We start from the raw sequence: 27,757 nt of genomic DNA on the forward strand, positions 1-27,757 counted from the left end.
CAACATCGCTGTCTTTTGCGGGAAAAAGACAGCGGGAGGAAAACACAGTCCAAACCTTGTTAGATGAACTGACTGTCGAAAGCCTTCGTGAACAAGACAGTAAGGAACGTGAGCTCACTTTCATATCAACTCATGGCTCTTCCCATCCATCGGGTGTAGTTGTCGCTTCATCCCATCAAATGCTGCGCTAACAAAGCCTTTTAAACCTGGTCGTTACGTGAAATCATTGGCCAGTTGACTACACGCGCAGATTCGCACATCTACCTCTGACGTTGGTGACGCCCGCCGAGAAAGGCGTTACATTCCACACTGAGTGCGCCTACATCGATGCAAGGGTCCAAGGCGGTGAAACCGCACTGAGCGTAAATTTTCGTGGTGTCTTTAGACCTGTGAACTGTGCGTGCACCATGGGCTGCGCAAACGCCAAGGCTGCCGGAATGCCATCCTCGGGCAAGACGGACTATCCGCTAGAGGTGACCGATGGTTCTGACGGCACAAACTTCATCAACCAGGTGCCCAAGGTGGTCATCAACGGCGGAGACGTCTTGGACAACGGACACCACGTCAACGGTGGCGCTGATGACACTGAGGACAAAGCAAACGGAAACGCAGGTGAGAGGGACACGGCCATTTTTTGATGATCAACAAAAAATTTAACTACAGGCTTTCTTATTAGTTTATTTATTACTTCCCATACACGAACATGCATGGGAAGGTTTTGTTCAGTAAGATGAAACGGCGCAAGGAAGACCGGTGACACCGAAAGAGGCGAATACACAGTGCTGACCCACACCTATTTTGTTTCTACATTGCCTTTAAAGGGCCCCGAACAAACTGAACATGCAATGAAACAGCCCATAATTCTCCCTTGCTATTTCCCATCTTTTGAGCCGAATTCGGGATGGAAGCAATCTGTTCACATGACGTGACGAGGAAATAATCTGTTGATTGGTCCTCATACGAGTGATATAAGCATGTGAATAGTACACTGCTCGGCCATGCAGTCGCACGCCAGTTCCACCTTGTCTCATACCAGCATACAATGCGTGAAAAACTGATTTCACTTCGTTGTGTGAGTTTTCGATTGCGCTAACCAAGATAACAGCGTCATGGTATACCCATGGTATACTCATGGTTAGATTGTCCACTCTCTTTGCGAACAAGCGACTAGTGAGAAACAGTGACAGTATAGAAAGGGTACAGTAACGGCAAAAGAAACTACTCTTTCGTCTGTGAACGAGGAATGCTTTAGGGGCATTTTATTGGTATGCATAGGAGCGACAGAATAGTGCTTACAAAAAATCTTGCGAGGACAATAATTTTTGTGAGAAAGTTGTTCGAAATGACTAAATAAGCAAAGGTTGTTGTAAAAACAGTAAATCTGCAAAAACAATAAAGTTGCAAAACAATGAAGTTAAAAAACCATAAAATGGTTACCAATAATCAGTGATGACTAAAACCTAAATAGTGAAGCACGCTCATGGCACCCAAATCGAAAGTCACCAAATTATTACAAACAAGTATAAATGCTGAAAAAAAACCACTCACACAGAAAAACTAGACAGATCCCATGTACCATGGGAATTGATGTTCAGCGAAGCAGGCGTAGAAGGTGACTGTGGTGTGTGTGTTTTATTGAGACAAACGTTACGAAATGGCGCTAAATGTATGCACAAAAGCTGCACGCGCAGAAATATGTTGAATGGTAATACATGTTTTATGTAGCCAGTTGTTTACGGTTGCGTAACGATGACAACAAGCAAGATGGGTATTACCAACATTGGAAGCGCTAAGCTGATATCTAGCTCTTCCACTTACTAGCCTTGGCTATAGCGCTACGTGACCAACATCAGTGGATGGCACTTGAGCATTCAAGTGCCGTGAACCCAACGTGATGCCTGTATCTTAGGAGTACATATGGAATCTTTATAAAATTATATGGGCAGCACTGCAACCTCAATTGATGTTTCACTAACATAACGGCAACGTAGGGTCATTTTCGAAATCACTTTTTCAGATATGTACACTTCAGCTTTGTATATATGGTGTCGTGACGCTCATGCTCTAATGCGTGGGTGTCACGAAGGACGCGAACACCATGTTTTTCAGTATGCAGCAGGTGTACTCTAGTAAAAAAGGATAAGACAAAGCAGTGCTTTCCTTATCTTTAGTATGATACCATGCATTTTGTAAAATTGACATACTTTGGCACTTATGACGTCAGTTCTGCTCGGACCAGTTTGGTCGGTCTTATCTAATAAATAAAAAAAGCCCCACGATACCTATCAATGTTTTGTTTTCTAAATAGATGTACACCCTCTTGTCTGGTCTAAGTATAGGCAGTAGTTTGTATAATTAAAAAATCAATGCTAAAACCTGCTTGCCCACCTAAAAAGAAATAAATTTAACAATGAGGCAAAACAGTGCATACACTGACGTAGCCAGGAGGTGGCACACCAGGCTCATGCCTGGTGTGCCACCCCCTGTACAATGGGACAATGACAGAGCAGGAAACATGGCTAAAAATGAGGTGCCGGTGTGCAAGCTTAGTCGGTATCGCTGCGCGTGGTCTCCAATGTGAATACATAATCGAACAACGAAAGGTTGCGGGCACGACAAGGCGCGGGCGGAGACTTCCTGAGACCATCGGCAGACTGTTTTTGTCGTTGCAGTGTCAATATCACAACAATAAAACAAAAGACACTCCCAAAGACAGTCGGCAGACTGAAATCGGTGTCGTGTCTCTCTAGCGGGAACGCGTCTTAAGAGGCGGGCGTCGACTCGCCTCGCCGCGATCAGTCAGCGTCTCCTGGAGACAGCGCTGAACCTGTTCCTTCGGCAGGTTGGTAGCGAGGAACAGCGCGAGGATCACGACGCCAACGCGCATGACAACGCACTCGAAGCGCGAGCGTCGTCGAGAAGTTCCGGATTGTTATTCCAGTACCTACGAGTCGGTGGCGTGGTGGGCGATGGTCGCGGTAGCAGAGCGAGCGGTGGCAGCTGCGGGCGCTGCGGTGAGCGCCCGGCAGGCGAGGGAGAGAGTGACGCCAGCTTGCACTGCGAGGGGAGCGTGACGTGAGAGCGCAGCTGCGGCGTGACCTACTTGGCACTGCTGCAACACCTGCGGTGAGGTGAGCGCCTTGCGGGTCGTTCGTACGGACGCAAGGAGGGACAGCGTTACACCGGCTAGTCAAAGAGTTGCTTCGTATCTGATAATTATACCACCTCCCGCTAAAGAAAACAATAAGTAGCATGCGATGCAGCGCATGGGTCGACTTCAGCGTAAGTTCCATTCAGCAAGTTTCGTTTTTCACGGGCACTTTGCCCGATGTTCACACGGTCTGGTAGGAGCACACTATGAATTCAAAGTAGTTTCTGTTGCCGTTACTTGGCCCGAACTCTAGTTGGAACACACCACGCGGATTAACCGCCATGTCATGCAGGAGCACGGGTGTTCATCGCGCATCTGCCGAATCTCTTTCCCCGACGCCATTACGCGATTGCGGAGAAAGTTTAAAAGGGAGAGGACACAGCCTCTTATACGGCCACTAACGCAAGTCCGAACGCGATAGCGTGCGCCAGCACGTTTTGGCTGGAATACAACGCGTATTCTCACGATTTTACACTCTCTCACACCTTTACACTCTCTTACACCCTTACATTCTCTCAGCAAGCACATGATTGCTGAGAGAGTGTAAGGGTGATAGGCCACATCCGTCTTACCCAGCCTAACCCCGCCCTTACCCACGTCTGAACGTGGCAGCGCGTGAGCGCTTCTGGCAGTGCTTGGACCAGCTGTTGCGCATGCGCAGTAAGGGTGGCAACGCACACCAGATTGAGCTCGATCATAAGCTGCTTCGTATCTATAGAGAGTCTACAAGAGGGACGAGAAAGTGTGTAGATGTAAGAACCCTCTACACACAAAGGTATTTTTAGAGGTGAAGCTTCTTAAGCCATGCTCGTGCGCCCGCGATGTATGTAGTAGTAGTAGTAGTAGTAGTAGTAGTAGTAGTAGTAGTAGTAGTAGTAGTAGTAGTAGTAGTAGTAGTAGTAGTAGTAGTAGGTAACCACCTCCACGACCAGACTAGAGGAGCGGCAAGTGCGCACCATAAATTAAAAGATATTTGCTTCTCATGAAATACCATACGGAGACGAGTATCGGTGACTTATAATCCAATAAAATTGTTTGAATTTGATGCTTACTAAAACAAAACTGGAACAGAAGGACGCACTTTGAGCACTATCTGACCAGAAAATGTTGCCACATGAAACTCGCTGGGTGTAACCTCCTTGGTTTTAGCAAGGTTTAGCGTGGGTTGGGCCGCAGTATGAAGGAGCGGCGCTGAAAGGCGGTAACTGGACAGGAAGCGCAGGCCTTTAGAGAGGGCGCGCGTGCCGCTTTCTCTAGTCCGGCCGTGGCACCTCTCTTTTAGTCCTTAGAATGTCCGCAAGATGGTGGTACTTTTATATGATACATATATTGTCACGAGACTTCAGAAGTGCAAGGGGCTTTTAATTAGCCAAGATGTGGCCAGCTCTTGAAAAGCGCGTCCATCGCGGCTGGATCTCGAGCGAACAAGGCGCACGCGATCTTCTTTGTCAGGGTGAGAGCCGCTCTTGCTCCCAACCCATTATATGCAGGTGGCAATGTGATGAAAAGATGCGAGATGGCGGTACTTGGAGTGTTCACTAGACGGACGGACGCACGGACGAATTGACGGATTCTTCACCCAACTGATCATTATGCATTCCGTGAATATGCTATGATTTTTGTGAGACAACCCCATTGGAGACCATGCTCGCTGGGGAAGATGTGGAGTAGCGGACTGGCAAGGAACAGAAGCCGACCGTCCACCCTAAGGAGAGCTTTGAAGAATAACTTGCTCAAAAGACCTATGCTGAAATACATATGTATATATTTTTGTTGCAACATTCGTGGGTTGCAACTAATCTTCAAGGTTAGCCCATGAAACGGCTGCAAATGGGGTTTGTGCTACAAGGGTGGTCGCACGAGAAAACGTATCGCTGATGCTTCATCATGTACCGACCTCTTCTGGATTATACTAGTATGCTGTGGATTTGCTCAGCTCCATCGGGACGGCTCACTGCTCTCCCATAGTGAAGTACTCGAAATCACTAAACACTATTTCTAAACACAACGCTTGCCATCATTGGTGATTTACGCGTTCGGACGGCTTTATGCTCTGTGGTAGTAGTGTACCATGTATTGCATATCGTTAAACACTTACACTAAACAAATCGTATGCTTATGCTTATTTGAAAAACTTGTATTTTTTATGGTTGCTCCATGGCTTGCATAACGTTGCTTTAGGCGTTTGTGCACGTTTGACCGGTGTAAGATATGAGCATTCAGCAAAACGCGCGTAGCGTTTGCGTTTTTTTTTGTGTAATCAACTTGTCTTCAGACACGCTTAGAGCACAAGATTGTCTTATAATATGCACCTTATGAAAAGTGCGGGTTGCGCTGCATTTAACCCTGTCACAATGCACTTCCTGGTGCAGAGGTGAGGTTCGTTGGGATACGCGAGACAATAATAACAATAAATGTGGTATTACTCCCCAAAACCATGGTATTATTGTGAAGAACGCCGTAGCCGAGAACTTCAGAAGTTTCGACCGCATGGTGTTATTTCACATTCACTGATATCGCGTAGTACACTGGCTTCCATCATTCCGGCTGCATTGAAATGTTACCATCATGGCTGGGATTGCAACCGTTCAGTAGCAGGGTGCCGCAACCACTGCACCGCCACGGTGGACGATAGGTGAGCTCGCAGATGGGAAACGTGCGCCGAAAGACATGATTTACAAGCGAGAAAACTCGCACGACAAGAGCTGAATGATGGCTATAATGCTGCGACGCAACATAAAAGAAAATGAGCGTGTAGAGAACTGGAGTGGGAATTATTGAGGCGTGCCGTGGGCGTTATTTCTATCGGAGCTGTTTTACTGCCTATATAAATAATACTGTTACTTGTTTCAGAGATGTATAGAAAGCTCTTTTTTTGAAGCAATGAGAATTCTGCCGGTACGTACGCGGGTGTTTTTACATGTGCTTATCCCTACAGGAAACGGCATTGATGACCAAGATGACACGAGAGCAGAACAGAATGTGACCGGAATAGCGCGTTAGCTTGTATCACGGCAAGCTAAGGAAATGGTCACGTCTTTGCGGGATGTTCTTAATTTGCCATGGCACTGGTTGCAGGATCACCCATCACAATGGTCTATAGCTGTTATGGTACTTGACTGCTAACCCTAAGGTCGCGGAATAAAATTCTGGCAGCGGATGCCGCATTCCTGTGGACGCAAAATTGTTTCGTACCATGCAGTGTACTTAGATTTAGGAGCACGTTAAAGAACTCCGGGTGATCGAAATTTCTGGAGCTCTTTACGGCGTCTTTCACGATCATATCGTGCATAGCTTTGGGACGTAACACATTGTTATGAATTGCAGGATCGGCGCACCTAGTATCATAGTGACCGGATCTAAAAGGTCTGTCTGGCTATAGTCGGTTACAGCCCAAGAAAAAAAAATACAGACTCCGCACCCAGTACTGCCGCGCGTCTGTCATCCACCTGTGTAACAGAGCAATCATTGGCAATGTCCTTCCTAACCATATGCCCTTTTTAGCTGATAAGGCAAATACCACGCATATTATGAATAAAAACTTCGTCGTTTCTGGTTCAAACGTTGCGTTTGACTTAGCAGTGAAGTCAAAATTTTTAAAGAAATTCACCAAGTAAAAATTTTCTACCGAAAACTATCTAAATGAATCCGTATACTTGCCTCTACGACTAAGTCAAATATCTGAAATGCGAGAAAGGACGTGACGTCATGTAAATGAGCAAGCGCAATTAGTGGGGCATTCAGGAAAATTCTGCCGGGGTGGGACAGTCAAGGCTGTGGGCGGAGTTTACATGTTCTTAGGCTGTAACCCAATACATGTGCGCATGCAGGCAGAATCGCAAAACGTGCGTCAAAATTCTTTCTGACAAAAGCTGCACTATCCGTGTCTCGGTTTCATTCAGCTGCGGTCACGACTATAAGCGGTACGCACGCAATAATATGATGACAAAGGCAATACATAAAAGGAAGCAGCAAGATAAAGAAAAGCACGTAAGGACGTTCCTGAATGAGGTCGGCTTGAAAAGTACATGGGTGTGTTGAGTCATAATATCCCGTAACTAGGGTACGTGCGTCCGGTATTAGCCTCGACAATAACCGTAGCGCGCGTATAACTTGATGTAAGACCTAATTCGGGAGAATCCCGCGTCTCTATCAGAGGTGGGTTAGCGTCGGTTTACCCCTCCCTAATCTCCAGCCTACTTTTAAAGTTACTTTTCGTGCTTACGTGCGAAGGACTAAGAAAATGAGTATGCTGTAGAAGATACCACATTTTCTGGAATGTAAGTTTATGTTTCTTAAACTTTCAGCCTTTGTTTTTCCCATACATTTACGTATGAAGTATCAGGATGTCACAGTCATGAAAAATCTTGAGGAGTGATCGCGAACTCCCCACATATTTACTTAGAACAAGGCTGCTAGTGATGTGGCCGACTTTATTGAATAGAATAGAATATGTAACTCAAGGGCTGACAATTAAATAACAATAAAACAAAGGAATTGTTCTTATAAGCATTCGCCTCATGGGACAATATGTTTTTTTTTGTCAAATGAGAAACAATAGATTCTAGTATATCAGGTAATAGGTAGCAACGGAAATAAGGTTTACTTTCTTGGTGCTTCATACAGTACAGTTTAACACAATACAGGAATGTAGCTTGAACTAGCCGCAACCTACATCTAGAACCGTTCCAGCGATCGTTATCAACATCGGCTATTCAGTTTTGTGTTTAGTTGTAACAAGGTATTCGTTATAGCACTGGTTACCTTGCAACCCGTCCACCGCAAACAATCTTCCTTGGACGTGCGCGAAGTAAATCATACCATTGTACAACGCAACGTCCGGTGTGGGAAACCGGTTTCCAGAACGCCTTGCCTCGTGTTTGCGTTCCATTCCTGTGCTTTGTATGTATACATGGTTCGCAGTGAGTAACCGCAGCAGAAAGGGCTAGTGCCAACAGAGAGAATATGTATTGTCCGAAAAGTGGCATTTGCGTGTGACTATGAAATGAGCCTTTGCCCTGGCAACCTGAATGTTATTCAAAATGGATCGCTTGGGAGAAGCAGAGAGAAATGTGGTTGGCACAGAATGTATGCAGGATAAAACGAACTTGCACACGTGCTGTCGAAGCCACGGTGAAAGATGAACTGTCGTCATAATGACATCCGGAGTCGAAGTCAATATTGTTGGCAGACGGGCAGAATGACAGTGAATAATGACCGTGTCGCACAGCGTATCATTTCTTCTTTCAACGTCAGGCTGGAGCTTTCGGAAAGAGATGTAATTGTAGACACTATCACCTTGTATTGGCAGAGTATGTTACATAGGCTCGTGATATCAGTAAACGTACTGCTTGCGTGAATTGGCTGACACCGATAGAGAGGAGGGGGGGGGGAGGGGCTCCCTCGCTGGATTCCGTGCCGACCGGTTGTGCCCTCGCGATCTCCGACGTCAGCGTAGCTCTGGCCGACTGAGCTGGCCCGACGTCATCTCCAGACGCCGATCTCCGACGACAGCGTAGCTCTGACCTACTGGACTTGCCCTACGCCATCTCCTGACGCTGACAAGAGCTGTCGCATGTCGTGCCCCGTCCTCGGACTACTGTGACCGTGTTTCCATCTTTCCTATCTCTCCTATCCCCTCATATGTCCTTGCTCGCTGTCCCAGCGCATCTCTGTTTCTCTCTATACCTTTAATGATATCCTTTTAATCCCTCCTCACCCCCTCCCTTGTGAGCTACTGTTGAGGTGTCGCACCCTGATGCAGCCTCTTATAACCACTTCTCGAGGATGGGTGTGCTGTCTAGTATATAAGGAGCCAAAGGTCAAAACACTGATTGTAACACATGGACGATGTTTTACAGTGGCCCTAAACAACCTCTGAAATTACAAAGAAGGGGCACGTTATTCTTTCCCAGCGTCTCCCGTCTTGGCGGCACATTTCGTGACGCCAGCTGTTTGTTCGCGTGACGTCAGGATGGCATAAGCTCTGGATTGGTCGATGAACGAGAGAAATAGGTTGGTAATTGTCACCTACGCTGTTTCGCCTTTCAGTCGAATGCCCCTCCTGCCTTTTCTGGCACGACTGTCGGGAGCGATAAACTGATTTCGTTTCGTTTTCTGCATTTTCAATCGCGCAAGCGGAGATAACAGTTTGTCGTGAAAAAGAGCGTAATTCTGACCTGTTGAACGCTTAACGCTGACTTTACGCGTGCTTTATCTATAAATGAATGACAAGGAGGAGATAGAGCTTCTAAGAAGTGTAGCCAAGGCGAGAAAGAATCTACTTCGCCTTTGAACTCGGTGTGGTTTAGGGTTTGGGGGTCCTTTATAGGAGACCAGATCCGCGAGTCACACTTGAAGGATAATCAGCATTGCGCATCGCGCCTGTACAAGATGTGTAACTTGTACAACAGCGGTCATGACACATGAGATTTGGACAAACTGTTTTGTTTGTTCGTTTATTTGCATCATGTCTTGACACGCCGCTGCGGTGGCCTAGTGGCTAAGGTACTCGGCTGCTGACCCGCAGGTCGCGGGATCGAATCCCGACTGCGGCGGCTGCATTTTCGATAGAGGTGAAAACGCTGCACGCCCTTGTGCTCAGATTTTGGAGTACGTTAAAGAACCCCAGGTGGTCGAAATTTTTGGAGCCCTTCACTACGGCGTCTCTCATAATCATATGTTGCTTTTGGGACGTTAAACCCCACATATGAATCACCCTACCGAACCACGCTTGGGTACGGCATTGCTCACGCCGGTCGACGGTGCTAAGTAGCGTAAAAAATATGAATATTGTAATGATACCCAAAAGCTGACAAAGATGCATACGGTTTTCCAGCGGAGCGTTTTGAATCCCAATACAGTGAAAATTTTGACAGACAGACAGACAGACAGACAGACAGACAGACAGACAGACAGACAGACAGACAGACAGACAGACAGACAGACAGACAGACAGACAGACAGACAGACAGACAGACAGACAGACAGACAGACAGACAGACAGACAGACAGACAGACAGACAGACAGACAGACAGACAGACAGACAGACAGACAGACAGACAGACAGACAGACAGACAGACAGACAGACAGACAGACAGACAGACAGACAGACAGACAGACAGACAGACAGACAGACAGACAGACAGACAGACAGACAGACAGACAGACAGACAGACAGACAGACAGACAGACAGAGGAAACTTTATTTGCGTTTTGGGAAGAACCTACTGCTGTTTACAAACATGGATAGGTTTATACACGTTAGCGCTGAGAAAATCAGTTCTAGCCTTGAAGAAAAGTCCACTTGTCAAAACACCGGCTCGAGCACACAAACCCTGTTTAAGGATTGTTTTCGTCAGCATTGTTGGGTCACGTCTACTGGCGAACAAAACTGTGTCACGGTAGTTCCAAGAGCATAGTACTGTCGCGTGCCCCAGTGGAAATGTCCCGTCCTCGTCAACCTTTCGTGACTGCCAGTCATCTGGCTTCGCGGAGAAAAAAAAATGACCGAAAAAAAAACAACCGAAAAGCAACAACAACACAAGCTTTGTACACACTCATGTAATAAATCGCCCTGTATTGATCGCAATGTTTGCTTTAATTGGAATGAACACGGAAAGTCAGCAAATCACGCACATTAGTTTTGCACGTAATTTTAGTTAAAACAAATCGGGAAATAACTTGTTTGGGAAATTTACAAGCATTTTCCGACTTTCAAGGTGTACTTGTGGAACAGGAGGACTGGAAAACGATTAATTCATTCACATTTTTTTCTTCACTCCTTTTTGAACATGATCTTGAACATTATTTCACATTTATACATGGTACAAACAACAGGAATACATACAAAAAGTGACATAACGGTTTGAGAAGGTCTGTGCCCCCCCCCCTTTTTTTTGGCAACAAGGGTCATCGAGCAAAAAAAAAGTACAATGTATAAACATGTTAGTGTACAGGTTGATTATAAAAACGTGGTAAGCACATATGGTAGCTTTCTATATAATTTTTATGTAGAAAATAATTAAAAATCTCAATGACAACAACTTTCTCCCGCTCAGCTAAAATTTTCGAAGAGGTAGACGTATGAGTCCGAAAAATCACAATGCTTAAGTACTGGTAGTACTAGTACGTACCTCTAGTAGAACTAGTTCATATATTTATGCTAGAACTACAACAACATACTATTACTACTACCAGTACTACTACTACGAATAGAACCACTACTACCGCTACTAGTATTACTACTACTCTAGTAGAACTAAGCAACCACCCAGCCACCGTCAACAGCAACAACAAAACCAACAAAACCAACTACACTAACTTCACCAACAACTGCCTAAGATGACTTCAATGCAAAAGCCGCCATCTTTTCTCTAACAAAATCCTGGTTCGTGCTGGTTGGTACGGCTTCATAACCTAGGATACCCATTTAGCTATTGTACTGATCGATTGTACGGGCCGTTTGTATTGACCCCTCCCGAAAGCCTCCTCTTCCCCCAACGCTGGTTTGCACGGCCTCCGGGATCGGAAAAACTAGAATCTGCCCCCCCCCCCCCTGCCTCAGTGTTTTGCGTGGTCTCCGTGATATGCACACCTTTGACCAAGCGACGATGTCACGGGATGGGACCTCATAGTCACTTCATAGGTTTTGTCGACCTGTGACGGCATCATAACCTCACGTGGTGATGTACATCATCGCATTTTTTTGCATCTCTTGTGTTGCCGCCGACTCCCCTGAGAGTCACTTCAAGTTTGGTGACGCATATAAGGGTCTCGGCTTAATAATGCGATTCACGCTGTTTAAATTTCGCCTTTCATATCAGCACGCTTCACAACTATATACTATCGGCCGCTCACAATCGGTGGTTCGGAGCACCCTTTAGTTACAGCGAGAAAATGTCGTTAGTGAGTGTAAAAGCCAGCTGGGGATAACAATTAAACGTGTGCGCCGCTCTTGCCGCTACGGTCATGCTTTCGTAACAGACCAAGATAGCTGCTACAAAAAGAAAATATGGAAGAAAGAAAGAACGGAAAAGTGGTTGCGCTACGCGCCACCGCTCATCCGAGAACAAACGTGCTGTGGCCATTTACTCGCGTATGTACGCGCTTCGTGCAAAAATCTTGGAGCCGTTAGTAGCAGTTAGGTCGTGAGCTGCACCGGACGCTCAATGTGCTTGTGCTTTCCTTGAGTGGGTTAAAGGGATTCTGTTAGAAAAAAAAGCATTATGCAAATACCGGGAGAGTTCAAACTGTGAGGTATAAGATTGTTGCGCTCCATTTCTCTGTGAGGCGAAATTTATAATTACCAGCCAATGATAACCATGCCAATAAAGATACGCTGTCTATTTCATACCTTAAAATCAGATCCATAGACCAACAATGTCTCGGCATGCGACGCAGCGGAGTCCCTTTTAAACTCTTTCAGAGAAGCTGGTCTCATTTAAATACTTCAGTTTGCGGAGCATTCAGTTTTGTTAGTATTACGTATCTGTCGTGCATTCGTCATTCATTATATACGTCTGGAACCACAGAATAGGCGTGCTTCTGATGAGCATCTGGCGTATTCATAAAAGGACACCAACCTCACCTCACCATCTCCCCACTCAAATTCTCACTCATTTGATGAAAAAAATAATTCCCGCATATCTACGAAGTGAAAAAAGACGAAGGAGCTCGCTCCAGAGGTCAATCTGGTAAACCGTGAATCCCCTGTACATATGCTCAATCATCATCATATAAAGACGTAACACAAAAAGTGTGGTGGTTTGAGCTAGTTGGTATGACATGACAATTGTTATAGTGCGAGAACAGAATAATGACAAAGGGATTAGAAGGTTATACGTCTCTTTTCTTGTCCCTTTGTCGTCGTTCTGTTCTCGCTCTCTAACTATCGCCGTAACACGAGACTTGTTGTGGTGTGATTGTATATACACGTTATATACACAATGTTTTTTTTTCTTGAAGAGCCATGCCCCCCCCCCCCCCCCCCATCTCCACGCTCTGGTGCCAGCCTATAAGCATGGTACCAATCTCTGTGGGACAACCATTTCCTTACGAATCCATCGTCTTGTAGCCATTTCATGGTGGCGCAGCAATGCAGTTTTAGGGGAAGCTCCTTAGGCCGTGCGTCGTTCCCTCCTCTGTAGTAGTAGCAGTAATAGTAGTAGTAGTTGTAGTAGTAGTAGTAGTAGTAGTAGTAGTAGTAGTAGTAGTAGTAGTAGTAGTAGTAGTAGTAGTAGTATGCAGCCACCTCGAGTTTATGAGTTGCTCAATAGATGGCGTTGGGTGTATATGTCCATGGCAATAATATATATTAACTGGATGGCGTTATTGGTTTTCACAGCATATCCATGGAGTCAACGATAATGAGTGGGGCGAAGCGTCGGTCCGTCCGTTGGTCCGTCGGGCCGTCCATGTGTCCATCCGTTCATCCGTCTATGCTTTTGTCCATCTGTCCATTCGTGCTTCCGTACGTCCGTTCGTGGGTCGACTTTCTGTCCGTCAATGCTTCCGTCAATCTGTACGCCCGTGCTTCTGTCAGTCCATTCGTCTGTACGTCCGTCCGTGCTTCCATTCATCCAACCGTGAGTCCGTCCTTCTGTCCATTCTTCTGTGCATGTACATACATACATAAAAAGGATTTGTTATCTTCGTTAAGCAGTGGCTTATACAAAATGGAAGCATCGTCAACAATGAACAATGTTATATATATTTATTATCTAACAGTTTCGGGAGGGGTCCTCCCTTCGTCAAGGGATGAGTTAAAACAAGTGAACTATCCTATTTATACTGTATGGAAGCACGTCAGGGGCGTACACACGTTTCTCCTATTCCATTTCAGCTCTACCCGTACGTTTGCGCCGCTCGAAGAGATACAATTCTTTGTAGCATGGGCTTCAGTCCCCGTGTTACCCTCTCCCCGCGCTTGTTCTGCCCTTTAGTTGGGAGTTCGAGTTTTGTTGCTGATCACAGCCGGCCGCAGGGGAAAACGATGACACGGGTGAGCGGATGTGCTCTAATTCGCGGCCACGAAACTGCGACCGCGTCACGAGTTCTTTCAGGGTCAGACCAGAACGAATGGTAAAAAAAAGGTGGTAGCGACAAAATGAAAAAAAAGGGGGGGAGGGGGGGTAAAGAGTGGCGGACGAGGATGGTGTCGAGGGCACGTAGAGAGGAGACGTGGGGAAGAGGCATCCCCAAAATCTAACGCTTTCTACCTTTCTGTCCCCAGGTGTGAAACACGGCGCCGCTTTGCTGAAGTTCGGTGCAGCGCTATCGCAGTGACAGAAAGGTTGACTGTGAAGCATTTAATGGAACTCTTAATTACTGAGGCGAAAACCTTGTACATATCGTGCAAATGTGGCAAAAAGAAAAAAGGAAAGATCCCGTGACTTTAACGGAGCGAAAGCTGCACAAAAGCGAGTAAAAGCACTACCGTGCATATGCATGACGATAGTCAAAACGAAAACGAGTGGCCCATAATCAAAATAATTAGTAATAGCATATTAGCGATAGATTACGTTAATAATTGAGAGTTGATTAGTGTGTGTTCGACGCCAATACAGGGTGCACCGCGAAATAGCCTTAACAAAAGTATACATTTCGTGACTGTTTTTAATATAAAGCAAGTGCACTTAATTCTTTCGCATTCGAACCATATTAGCGAATACATGAGAGACGCAGTGATTTGTCTTTTTGTTGTTGTCTAGGCAACGAACAGAGTTTTTACATGGTTGACGCAGGACGTGTGATCACCTTCGAGGCGATTACACATACATGGTCTCTTACGCAATCGCCTTGAAGTGGAAGGGGGGTTGCAATATTTCACCGATTCCATATCACCAATGACTGCTTCTTTTGCTCGTCACTAGATGACGGGAATGCAGGCTGTGGTTTCAATCGCTCCCGCTTGAACGCGCTACAAGCCAGTGTCGGAGTGGGTGGCTCACGTGCTCGCGTGTTCATTTTCATGAAAATTGACAGTGTTCATGCGCCTTTATATACGCAGACAAAATTCTCTGTTTTAAAGACAATACTCTTTTTTGGGATAATTCAACGCCGAAAGTTTAGTACATACATACATACATACATACGTACGTACGTACGTACATACATACGTACATACGTACGTGCGTACATACATACATACATACATACATACATACATACATACATACATACGTACGTACGTACGTACGTACGAATCATTTCACGTGAAAGATGAGAGAACGAGAAAAAGACGTATGTATGTATGTATGTATGTATGTATGTATGTATGTATGTATGTATGTATGTATGTATGTATGTATGTATGTATGTATGTATGTATGTATGTATGTATGTGTATGTATGTATGTATGTATGTATGTATGTATGTATGTATGTATGTATGTATGTATGTATGTATGTATGTATGTATGTATGTATGTATGTATGTATGTATGTATGTATGTATGTATGTATGTATGTATGTATGTATGTATGTATGTATGTACGTATGTATGTATGTATGTATGTATGTGTACATATCACACAATTCAGCCACCCGGCCGGTGTTTAAGCACTTGCGGAACGACTAGCCATCTTTAACTGGCGGCTGCGCACCTACTTACGAACATTCTCGACCAAAAAGTAAAAACTGCGCATATCGTAGTCGCAACATCAAACGTATTAGGTGCACATACACACATACGCAGCCAATTATTTCATTAGGAGCATATTCTCTCTCTCCCTCTTGACACCGATTTCACGAGCCCATTACGATAGCCCAAAGAACACTAGAGGAAATGTCAGGTTAGTTTCGAGTGACGGGGTGTTTTACTTAAGTGCACCAGCACACGCAGCAGCGCTTTTGACTCAAGGATTTCGCGATCGGCAGCCATTTGACTCAAGGCAGCCATTTGACTCAAGGATTTCGCGATCGCTCATCAGCGTGCCTGAGATTTTAGCACTTGTGCCATGATAGTTTTTTTTTTGACATTCAAACCATTTTACCAATCGCGACGACCAACTTGCGCAACTCCGAAGTTGCACGAGCCATAATGCACACACGTCGGAATTTTCAGCGAGAACATCGAATTACATGACTCTATCTTTCGTCTTCTGTAAATATTGCATGCTATCATAGCAACATAAAAAAAGCACGTTTCTGATACAGTGTTTTACTGGACCCATCGTCTTTGGCATTTTTCTTACAGCCCCCTTATACAGATGAATATATTACGTGGCAAGCTGATTCATTGATTGATATGTGGGGTTTAACGTCCCAAAACCACCATGTGATTATGTGAGACGTCGTAGTGGAGGGCTCCGGAAATTTAGGCCACCTGGGGTTCTTTAACGTACACCCAAATCTGAGAACACGGACCTACATTTCCGCATCCATCGGAAATGCAGCCGCCGCAGCCGGGATTCTATCCCGCGACCTGCGGGTCAGCAGCCGAATACCTTAGCCACTAGACTACCACGGCGGGGCATCAAGCTGAGTCATTGATATATTGCAGAACACTGCACGTTATTATGTCACGGACTTTTGATGAAGAAGTGAGGGTAGCGGCCAGCATGTCCCGGTCCCGTACGTGATGTGCACTGCGAACAATTTCGACAGCTTCATCAGAATAGACGTAGTAATGCCTAGAGCTGACAAAAAAAAGAAAGAAACAAAGCCTATAATACACACACACACACACACACACACACACACACACACACACACACACACACACACACACACACACACACACACACACACACGCACACACACGCACGCACACACACACGCACTCTCTCTCTATCTATCTGTCTCTCTCACACACACACTCTCACACTCCTCTGTGTGCGTGCGTATATTACAGTGTGTACGTGAAAGCAAGCTCGTCATCTACACGAATAACAAAAACACCGTCACTTCCCTGGTGGTCCGTGGTACAGGCCATGTGTTTCCAGCTGGACGTTCAGGGAAGCCAATATGGTATCTCAATCATATCGTAACTGCTACGTGGGCCGTGTGTTTAGGCGTTGTTTGTAAGACGTTGATGATTATACCAAAGCGTGGGGCTAAGACTGTTTCTTCCCCGCTTTTCACAGCCCTTCATTGTGCGTGCCTTCTGGCAGAGTCACACCAAAGCCACTTATTCATTGTATATCGTAAACGTGCTTGATAAAGATCCTGGTAACTATTAACAATAGAAAATAACAGCAGTATTTTTGATTCTGTTATGCACTCACATAACTTCAACACATTTCCTTGGTTCGCCCAAAGAAACCATGCACTTCATAATAGTCACGTATTATTTTGATGTATATCTTTACTTTAGTTAACCCCTCTGTTACATATGAGAAGCCGAAATGTTCATTAGAAATATAAAACTAAATATGTTTATATGCATGGTACGTTGTATTTTGGCTGTCAGGAAATAGATAGGAGCTTTTTGTTCTTGTCCACGTGTTCATTATCTTGCTGTAGTAAACGCTAAACAAATTGATTGATTGATGTTTTATGTACCAGAACCACGGCATTTATAAGGCACTTCGTCGTGAAGGGCTACGGATATTTCTACCGTGTGGTGTTCTTCAGTATGTACTGACATTGCGCAGTACAACGGCTCTTCAGCATTCCCCCTCCATTCGAAGGTGACCCCCTAAGTCGAGGTCGAATCGGCGACCTTCCGGTCAGCACTCGGGCACTATAAACACAGCGTCACGATGGTCTGTTGGTCGTTGTCAAAGCAAACGCAATCTCAGATGAACCTCGTAAAGCTTAATGCTTCAGAGATAATATAGTTTAATGTATACACTGAAAATAAGGGCCCATTTAGATGTCTTCGTTAACTATGCTAACCTCGTATGCTTCAGGCGCGTATTCAAGGGGAGGGTGGTGGTTTGGGGTTACAAACCCCTTGAAGTTTTCGATTTTTCGTCAAAAAAAAAATCATGGCTACGCCCATCATAGGCATTCTTTCTTGGACCTTTTGATAATGTCGAAGCAGAGTGTTTGCCTGACTTGAGCACGGGTGCGTAGGCAGAACGTTTGACTGAAGCGGGGAAGGGGGGGGGGCGCCTTTATTTGAAGTAGGGGCTGTGCAGGCAAATGGTCATTTCGCTTGACGATAGTCATAGCGCGAGAACAGAACGACGATGCAGAGACAAGAAGAACACGGAGGACATGCATGTCCTTCTTGTCTCTGCGTCATCGTTCTGTTCTCGCGCTGTAAATATCATCATGTCATACCAACTAGCCCAAGCTGCCACACTTTTAGGTCATTTCGCGCTTTGTGTACGGTGGCAAAAAAAAAAAAAATTGGGGCGATCACGGGCTTGTTGTGCCTAAATCCCCCACCCCTCTCCCCCAATCGGCTACGCCACTGCTTGAGCAAGCACCGGTGAAAGTATGCGGAAGGCTGCACTGTCTTAATCGCGCTTCTCGCTCCAAGCTGCTTTTCACAAACATCGGCATAAGAACCTCGTTTTGTTAGTCAGTAGCAAAACACATTCGCACAAATTTGAAGTGGTTGCACGCGTTTAAATGGGCTGGAGGAAAACAAAAGGGCACAACAGTAAATACAGACCGTTGCACCACCCCGAAACTAGGCTTATGAATAATCATTCATGCGAACATGCGGACCCACTCGTTGCTCGGAAAATTTCATGGCGTAAAGTTTAATCTCCCACAGCAGGTATGTGCCACAGCCATTGGGCAGAACACACTACTCACCAGACTGGTCCACTTGAGATCAACAAGCAACCGCATAGATGACGAACAGCGATTCGGGGCCGCACGTTGCAGCTTCTCTTGCGAACCACCTGTACCATCTGTACTAAGTGTGCAGTCGTCAGCATGCTTTACAAGAACGCTCCGTAGCTTGTCTTGAAACAGTCGCACTCTAAAAAAAGAGCGAGTAAAAAGGGTGTCTTTTTGTCCCACAACAATAATCGTCATCTATATTGCGTTCCATCCTTGCGCTATCGCCCCGCGCCCGTTACATTCCGGTCACGATCGACATGCCCATTATCAGGGTCACATTGCATTCTCGATAGGAAAGTGGCCAGCGCCGAGTTTTCAAGAAAGAAAGCGCACGCAAGCCTGATGACGATTATTGTTGTGAAACAAAAAGACACCCTTTTTACTCGATATTTTTTTAGAGTGCGGGCGCTAACGCTGCCAAACACTGCGTTCTGTTGCCGAGATGTTAGCCATGCATGCCGATGTAGTATCCAAGCTTACAAAGGCCTATTGTCTCGGTAACAGCACCCAGCGCTTCCTTCCGGGCATCAGCCAAACTACAGGTCACGCGTCGGAGCGTTCGTGTCAGGTTTGCTGACGACTGTGCGCAGCGTACTAAAGGAAAGAGCGAAACGATGTAAGTCGTGTAACTTAGTTGGCTAGCTAGCTCTCGATATAGACTTGAGCGCACAACTGCGACTCTACAAATAAATTTCGGCGTATGAGTGGTTTAGGGGCCTTTTTAACGTATTGTCACGGGGTCGTGACGTTGCCGAAGGCAGCAGTCGGCATTCAAGTTGAAGCTCTTTATCTCGCTGAATTGTGGCCGTGAAACAAGCAAGTTGAATAACAAGTAAGCAAAAATCGAAAAACAAGCAAGCAGTGCAAGCGGTGCGCGCTGATAGCGGCGAACAGGGCTTCGGCCGTCGATAATCTGATCATCGGTGGGACACGTCGTCTTTTACAAATCACGCATCGAACCATCTCGAACTTTTCAGACTGGCGGCTTTTCAGACCTGTAACTGTAACTGGTGACAATACGAATCCAATAGACATATCTATTTGCAATGAGGCATACATAATATATCTTAGTATTCCTTTCAATAAAGAAAGCAAAAAGACAAGCACCAAGGTCACATGATGGATTGTTGGGCAGCTGTGAACAATGGGCGCTACCTCCTACGTATTCATGGTAGAGGTTAGCTTGCAGCTGCTTTGTGTTTCACACGAGGGCTTCGAATGACGTTACAGGACACTTCCTCCTCTCGGCGTGTGTTCCCTGCTTTCGTATGTAAAAGGACGACCCGTCTAAGAGCTCTTTTAGTTCATTCTAAGACTGTCACGGGTAGAACACAAAAATTAAAGACACTAGAAGAAAAACGTGAATTCAACGCTCGATGACAGAGAGTAATTCGCCTTGCTGAAAATGGTCGCCGAAGCAATGCCGGCCTACCACTGCGACCACTGAGTGATTATCACTGCCATCACTGTCGAGTAGTAATAAAACATACTTCACCCTCCGCCTCTATCCGCATGCGTGGTGTTCGATACAGCCGAGCCTCACATTCACGTTTGCATGTAGGAGGAGAGGAATGATGGCTAGCTTACGTCTTTAAATCTTCAAAACGTTTCAAGTGTGGAGTTCCGCTGTCAATGCGACATGTGGATGTTGGTCGCAGTTAAAAAAATGCATGGGCTTCCTAATAAAGTTAGTCGCAAGAATGCATTGTGGTGTGGTATTCCTTTTATTTCCTCGCGTTTTGCGCTCTTCACTTCAGCATGCCTAATACTAGCCAGTAATTGCGAAATGCAGCGAGCCTTTTACTGCAGCCTTGTTTAATCCTCCCTGATCACATTGACGCAGTGGCACGTCAGGTTTGTGCCTCCCCCCCCCCCCCCCCAATTTTTTTGACATTGTGTATACATAGCGCAAAATGCCTATATTCCGGCTCAGCTCCCACTTCCAATCAAAAAAGTGCCCCCCCCCCCACCCCCCGAAAAAAAATTTCTGCTTACGTCTTTGCTTGGTTCTGTATTTACCCCTTAGGAAAAATTGGCTCTAGTATTCGAATTCCTGTAATGCGACCTATCTTATTTCATTTCATTGGCCTGTGGCATCATGTAACGTTACAAATGAGTGCGCAGTTTGTTTAATCAAGAACGTTTATGTAGTGAGTCACTCAGTAGAGCCGGCATGATCTCATACGTTTTCATGCCCCTCATGGGCGAATTGACGGTTGCCGAGATAATACCTCGGTATGCTTGGATAGTATGTCGGCATGCATGGGTAATACCTCGGCAACAAAACCCAATGCTACGTGGGGCTACAGCACCAATAACACAATATCAGGACATGCTGCGGAGCATTCGTTTAACGTTGCTGGTGACTGTACACCCCGTGTGCACTACTATAGCAGGTAAAACAACAACAACAACAACAACAACAACAACAACAACAACACACACACACACACACACACACACACACACACACACACACACACACACACACACACACACACACACACACACACACACACACACACACACACACACACACACACACACACATGCGCGCGTGGCACGTTTTTAAGGGAACGAAATCGATCATTCAGAAAGAGCTACCAAGTGCAGCAGGCTCTGCAGGCTGGCATGGTTGGGAGCGTACGTACGTACGTACGTACGTACGTATGTATGTATGTATGTATGTATGTATGTATGTATGTATGTATGTATGTATGTATGTATGTATGTATGTATGTATGTATGTATGTATGTATGTATGTATGTATGTATGTATGTATGTATGTATGTATGTATGTATGTATGTATGTATGTATGTATGTATGTATGTATGTATGTATGTATGTATGTATGTATGTATGTATGTATGTATGTATGTATGTATGTATGTATGTATGTATGTATGTATTATTTTCCACAACACCAATACAGAGTTGCATCTACGCCACAGTTTTCTAGTGACTAAGGTGCTCGGCTGCTGACCCGCAGGCCGCGGGATCGAATCTCGGCGTCGGCGGCTGCATTTTCGACGGATGCAAAAATGCTGTAGGCCCGTGTGCTCAGATTTGGGTGCACGTTAAAGAACCGCAGGTGGCCGAATTTTCCGGAGACTTCCACTACGGCGTCTCTCATAAATACATGGTAGTTGTGGGACGTTAAACCCAACATATCATTCAATACGAAGTTGCACTTGTATTGTCACCTAGCCTGCGGTAAATCGAGGGTTGATGAAAGGCTCGTGCTTCTCGTAGTGATAGGTGTGCTCAGGTAAGCCAACAGGAGACCGCGCTTCGGGAAACGTTAACAAAAGGACGACATGCGGCAAACAAACTTAATGAACGCCTTTCGCACGACGCACGGCGCATCCATGTTGGAACTGAACGTAGTCGCACTGATATCGACGTGCTTTCAACGTTGAGGCGTGAAAGGGCGCTATACGGGACGGCGCCAAAAGGCCGTCAATATTTTGACGCCGCAGACTGGCGCAGACCAGATGAATTGTTGTCATGGGGACAATAAACGATTGAAGTGCATGCGTGGTCTCTTCAAAGGCATACACACACACAGATTCAATACCTATGGCTTGGGAAATGTTTAACTTAGGTACTGATTCCATCACTGAGAGACTCGCAGCGGCACTGGCGAGTACACCACCCTTTACTGAAAGTTTACGACGAGTGCATAGTTACACAGTAAACTTAACAGGTGTGCTTTCCTAACATGTAGAGCTTTGAATGTTTTTATAATAACGTTCTGACATGTCGTACAACAAATAATGTCGCTGGGACGAACGCTTCCACCAGAGGCTTTGACGTCAGGACCTGATGTCAGCCCCTGACGTCAGTTGGTACCAGCGGCAACCCTTGTTAAAAAATTTTCCTTCGCTTCGAGCGTCCTTTTACGTGTTGTTGGGTTAGTTGGTTCATTCTGAATAAATGTTAAGGACGCAACGAAGATCGAAAAAAAAATGAAGGGGACAGGATAGGGTGTCAGCTTGCAACTTCATTGTTTGTGTGAAGTTTTAATGCGTTTGCGTTAAAGAGTTCGCTTCGCATAACTTTCGGTGTGGGAGTTGGAGTCCTTGTCAGTGTCGACGGGATTGGTTTCGTGCGAAGAACTGTTTTTGTCCGTGTGTGAAAATTCGAGATAGATTCAAAAATAAATAAGTTTGCTCCGGGTGTGAATCGCACCCACGCCCTTTGCGTGGCAAGCAAGAGTTCTACCACGGAGCCACACCAGTGTTAGAAACTTTGCAAAGAAAACAAAGAAAAGAAGAAAAAGAGGCTATTAGAATATCACGTAGTCGGTGGAGTCTCCTCAACGCGTGCAGTATGGCGTGTCAGAATCGTATAATCACCTCAGGTGTCCAAACAAGTGAATTGTGCAGCGAGGGGGGGGGGGGTTAAAGCAGCCCATTCGACGTTACAAAATCTTCAGCTGCACAGCTGCTCATGGCGCCTTACGCATTTAGTGGGTGCTTCCCCAATCTGCGAAATGAAGAGTTATAGCTTAGTGGGCATTCAGCAACTGCCCATCAAGTGCTTATTCTAGGACAGTTCGAAAAAAAAGACAACGTTACTTGCATCGCCGTTCCCTTTCTTGAGGTACGATTGAAGGCGATGTGCACGGGGTTTGATTACACTACCGCGATCTACTATACTGAAAGCGACGCTCAAACGTCTTTCAAGTTCTTTACCCTCCCAACGCGAGCTGTTCAAACACTGCACTTTCATATAGCTATCGCGGCCCTGCAGGCCGCACTAGTGAGTGCCCGGAACTGTGTTAGAGGTACTGCACTCGCAGTAACCAAGCTGCTTTACCTTACTACGGTAAAAAGCAGTTTTACGGTAAAACTGCTTTTTACTCTCTGTCCCTCTTCAGACTTCATAGAGAGACCAGCGCTTTATACAACAGCTTCAGATTTGTTTCTTAATTCTTATTTTGCAACAGTCACGTGGAGAGTGGTAGCCATCGCCAAGTAACGGTCACAACTCCTTGTTATTGTTTACTTAAATGAAATAAAAAGAAACGGTGGTGCGCTTTGAGATCAAGCCTAATGCTGCCAGCACCAACAAAGGATGCCCCATTGCTTCACCGCCGCTGCAGTATGCCCGCTATACAGCTACATGCGGCAAATAAGTGAGTGTAACCACTAATTCGCGAAACATGCTCAAAGGCAGCTTTTCACAAAGCAGCATAGATCACCTTCTAAGCGACAATAGGGATATTTATCGGTGGTTAGCTTCAGATGCGGACCTCAACAGAGACGCTCCTGAAATAATACCCCGTTCATTTCTCGAGCTCGACACGTCGTTCTCGCGAATCGATTCGAAAGCGAGCCCCCTACAGCGGGTCGACTCCGGCTTAAGCGCTCACGCTACGGCGGCCGCTGTTACCGGTGCTGCGACAGAACATCGCGTGTCTCGGACAATATACATATAAGCGAGCATAAACGGTTCAATAAAGCACCGGTCGTGTTTGGCGTTTCCATGAAATACATCAAGAAAGAACGGACGAATGAGGTTCCTATAAAGGGAAAGGGTCGGGGCACGCGATGGCAGGCACAATGCATTGCCGAAGGTGAAGACCCATGCGCACGTTCTGAAGCTGTGCTCCTTTAGCGGCGTCATGCAAATGGGTGGTATTCAATGCGACAGTGGGAAAGTAGGCAGGGAGGTTTCGGGAAAAGGAAGAGGGGGGTGCGAGAATTTGCGTACGGGTTTTTCATTTCAGCGTGTTTGTGTTCCAGCTGGGGTCGACGACCTTTCATGGTGCGGCAGTGAGCAAACTTGGTGCAACTGCGACGTTTGGCGGGCCCAGCTTCAGCGATGTCGCAGAGAAAAGAAATTGCCTGTTACTCTTCTGGGGGTGTGCTGACTTGCCACTAATATAACTCTCTTCACACACACACACACACACACACACACACACACACACACACACACACACACACACACACACACACACACACACACACACACACACACACACACACACACACACACACACACACACACACACACACACACACACACACACACACACGTGAGAAACCAAAACTTACCCAAACGTATAACACATTCCTTGTTTTCTTTAAGTTCTCTTGAACTGCGAAGTAAAAGAAACCTTTTCTCCCATAATTCTGTAGGCAGGAAATGTCGTTGGCAGGTGACAAACACACGGCGACATTTTGATAGACACTAGTCCTGTCATTTGGCTCATCGTAGGACAGTTTCTAGGGCACGTAGCAAAATCCCCTTTAACGAAAAGCGTCCTAGCAGCAATTGTGAGTAGAGACACTGCCTTAACACAGGTGTGTCCGTTAGGCAACAGCGCTCGTAAACATGAAGCTAATGCTATACCACCTTTGTCGCTTCCAACATCACCGAGTCGTCATCTATACGTAAGAGCAAAGCTAGCGCCCCTAAAATTTTTCAGACCTTTCAAGAGAGAGAGAGAGAGATAAAGATGCAAGGAAAGGCAGGGAGGTTAACCAGACGCACATCCGGTTTGCTACCCTGCACTGGGGAGGGGATAAAGGGGAGAAAAGAGGTTGCAGAAAGATGAGAAGGTACACACAATCACGAGCACACTCGGGGAGCACACACAGTTTACAGGTGGTCGCTCAGGTTTGTTGACTTAAGGTAAAGTAGCAGTGCTTTAGTTGCTTCCTGCGCAACTGAGGCAGATGCCCAAGGTCCTAGTATCTTCTGCACACAAAATGGTCCGGGGTCAAGTCGATTCAAAACCATCCGTAGCTGGCATAGCTGTGTGTCGTAGCAAGCGCAGCTGCACAGGACGTGTTCGATGGTCTCTTCATCTCCGCAGTAGTCACATGTAGGAGTGTCTGCCATACCAATGCGAAAGGAGTACGCCTTTGTGAATGCAACACCGAACCAAAGGCGGCATAACAGTGTCGCATCGGAGTGGGAAAGGTGTGATGGTAGCTTTAGCTTGAGCGAAGGATCCAGTTCATAAAATTGACACCTTTGGAAGGTGGTAGATGACCAGAACGTGCGTGTGAGATCTCGAGCCAGCAGGTAAAGTTGTCTTGCTGCATCATTCCTTGATAGAGGAATCGGGACTACACGGGTTTCTTCATGGGCTGAGCGGGCTGCATCATCGGCTAATTGATTTCCGGTAATACCGATATGTCCAGGCAGCCATTGATATATAATATCATGCCCTCGTGCTAGAGCTTCATGATGGCAATGTCTTATTTCTTCTACCAGTTGGTCATGGCTCCTCCTACGCATGGTAGACTGCAAACTCTGAAGCGCTGCCTTCGAATCACAGAATAGACCTTTCAAGAATGGCGCAAATATGGTGGCGTGTAAATAATACCAATGCAGGTTTTCAAAAGTGGTTTTATTCTAGGTGAACACAAGTTGTGACATACAAAAAGTATTGTGTTTAAGCGCTGTTGAGGCTGAGGTTACGCTTGTTTGCCAAACGTTGAGCTCTGCTAAAACTATGTGGTGCTTACAGAGTTATCCGATATGTCATTGAATCTTGCAAAATGTTCTCTTCGGTAAAGTTCATGCTAGTTTGTCATTGTGCAAAACAACTGTCTTTTCGGTGGTGCACTTGTCACACGCGCTTCTCAACAATCAGTACTGTACAAAGTACTTCGAACACGTTCTGCAGAATAACCAAGTGCAGCACTATAGTTAAATGTAACTCTTCTGTTGTTTCTCTCGTACGCAGATATTCCGGGGACCGAGACGTTCCTGCCCCCACCGGAAACGCCCCAGGAAACGGAATTCCTGACGCCTCCAGATCCTCCCAAAGACGACAAAGACGACAGAGAAGCCATGGCCGATCGAGTGGCGGAGACACCCGTGGATGACGTAAATAACGTCGACGATGACGCGGTTGACAATGGCGCCGACGACAACGGCAATCGGCTGCCACACAGCGACGTCGCAACGAACGAATTAACGCCAGACGCAGAGAACGGTGTCGTCACAGACGATGCCGGTGCTGTCGATGTCGTCGTGGCGGACAACAACGCCAATGACATCACTCCACTCAATGACGTCGCCAATGACGCGGGGAACAGGACGAGGCCGGACGTCGTTTCAGACGGCCCGAATGAGAAGAACGACTCACCGCGAGTCCTCAACGAAGACAACGGCATTGTACCCAATGACATCTTTGTTGACGATGACTTAGACTACGACAGCAAGAAGGCAGATAGGCAGAGCAACGCGGGGCACGACCTGATCGTGCAAGACGCGTAGCGAGTGCTGAAAACAGGGTGAAGCTATTACGGTTGGCGTTACGGTATTAGGGAGTTTTGGCTGAAACCATGTTGGCTGCTCGTACCGTATCACCGTGATACGGGAGAATAGAAAAATTCAACGTGTTCGTTATTTGGGTGTATGCGATGATGTTTGCGTAATTGCGAGTTACCGGATGCTAGTAGTGATGCATCGGTACGTTTCGTCTTGTCAAGATAAAGTCGTTCTCGTTATGGAAATATTTAAAGTACTGACACTCTTTTGAGGCACCCTATACTACTAAAGCTTTCCGCGCACCGGAGCCACGCAAAATGTGTAAAACATTTACATTCTGATTAGAAAGCTTTTGTCAGCCAGAATCTGCAAGCCATTTCCCACCGCAATAAATATTATCACGACGAGTCGATGACTTTGCGAAATCTGCGTGCTGCATGGGGCCTAAGTCGCAAAAGTCTCCGTCAAAGTCGCTGGACGACAATTCGCTTATCGTTGTTTACGTCTCCCACATGCGACTGACAGAAAATTACAGAACTGATGGTACACTAATTGTGGTATAATACTAGTATCTCGAAAATTGCAATCTTTCCGGTACGTCCGACCTGTGTTGACACGT

The 27,757-nt window shown here is 46.0% G+C and overlaps 1 protein-coding gene across 1 annotated transcript; it reads left to right on the plus strand.

Annotated features, from left to right (window-relative positions):
- The first annotated feature begins 307 nt into the window (after positions 1–307).
- On the plus strand, positions 308–27,386 carry LOC142771262 (uncharacterized). Its single transcript, XM_075872740.1, has 2 exons — positions 308–612; positions 26,609–27,386. Exons 1-2 carry the CDS (start codon positions 408–410, stop codon positions 27,142–27,144), a joined length of 741 nt encoding a protein of 246 aa, XP_075728855.1. The 5' UTR covers positions 308–407; the 3' UTR covers positions 27,145–27,386.
- The last annotated feature ends 371 nt before the right edge of the window (positions 27,387–27,757 follow it).

Source organism: Rhipicephalus microplus, chromosome 9 (assembly GCF_043290135.1).
Source record: "Rhipicephalus microplus isolate Deutch F79 chromosome 9, USDA_Rmic, whole genome shotgun sequence".
Taxonomy (NCBI): domain Eukaryota; kingdom Metazoa; phylum Arthropoda; class Arachnida; order Ixodida; family Ixodidae; genus Rhipicephalus; species Rhipicephalus microplus.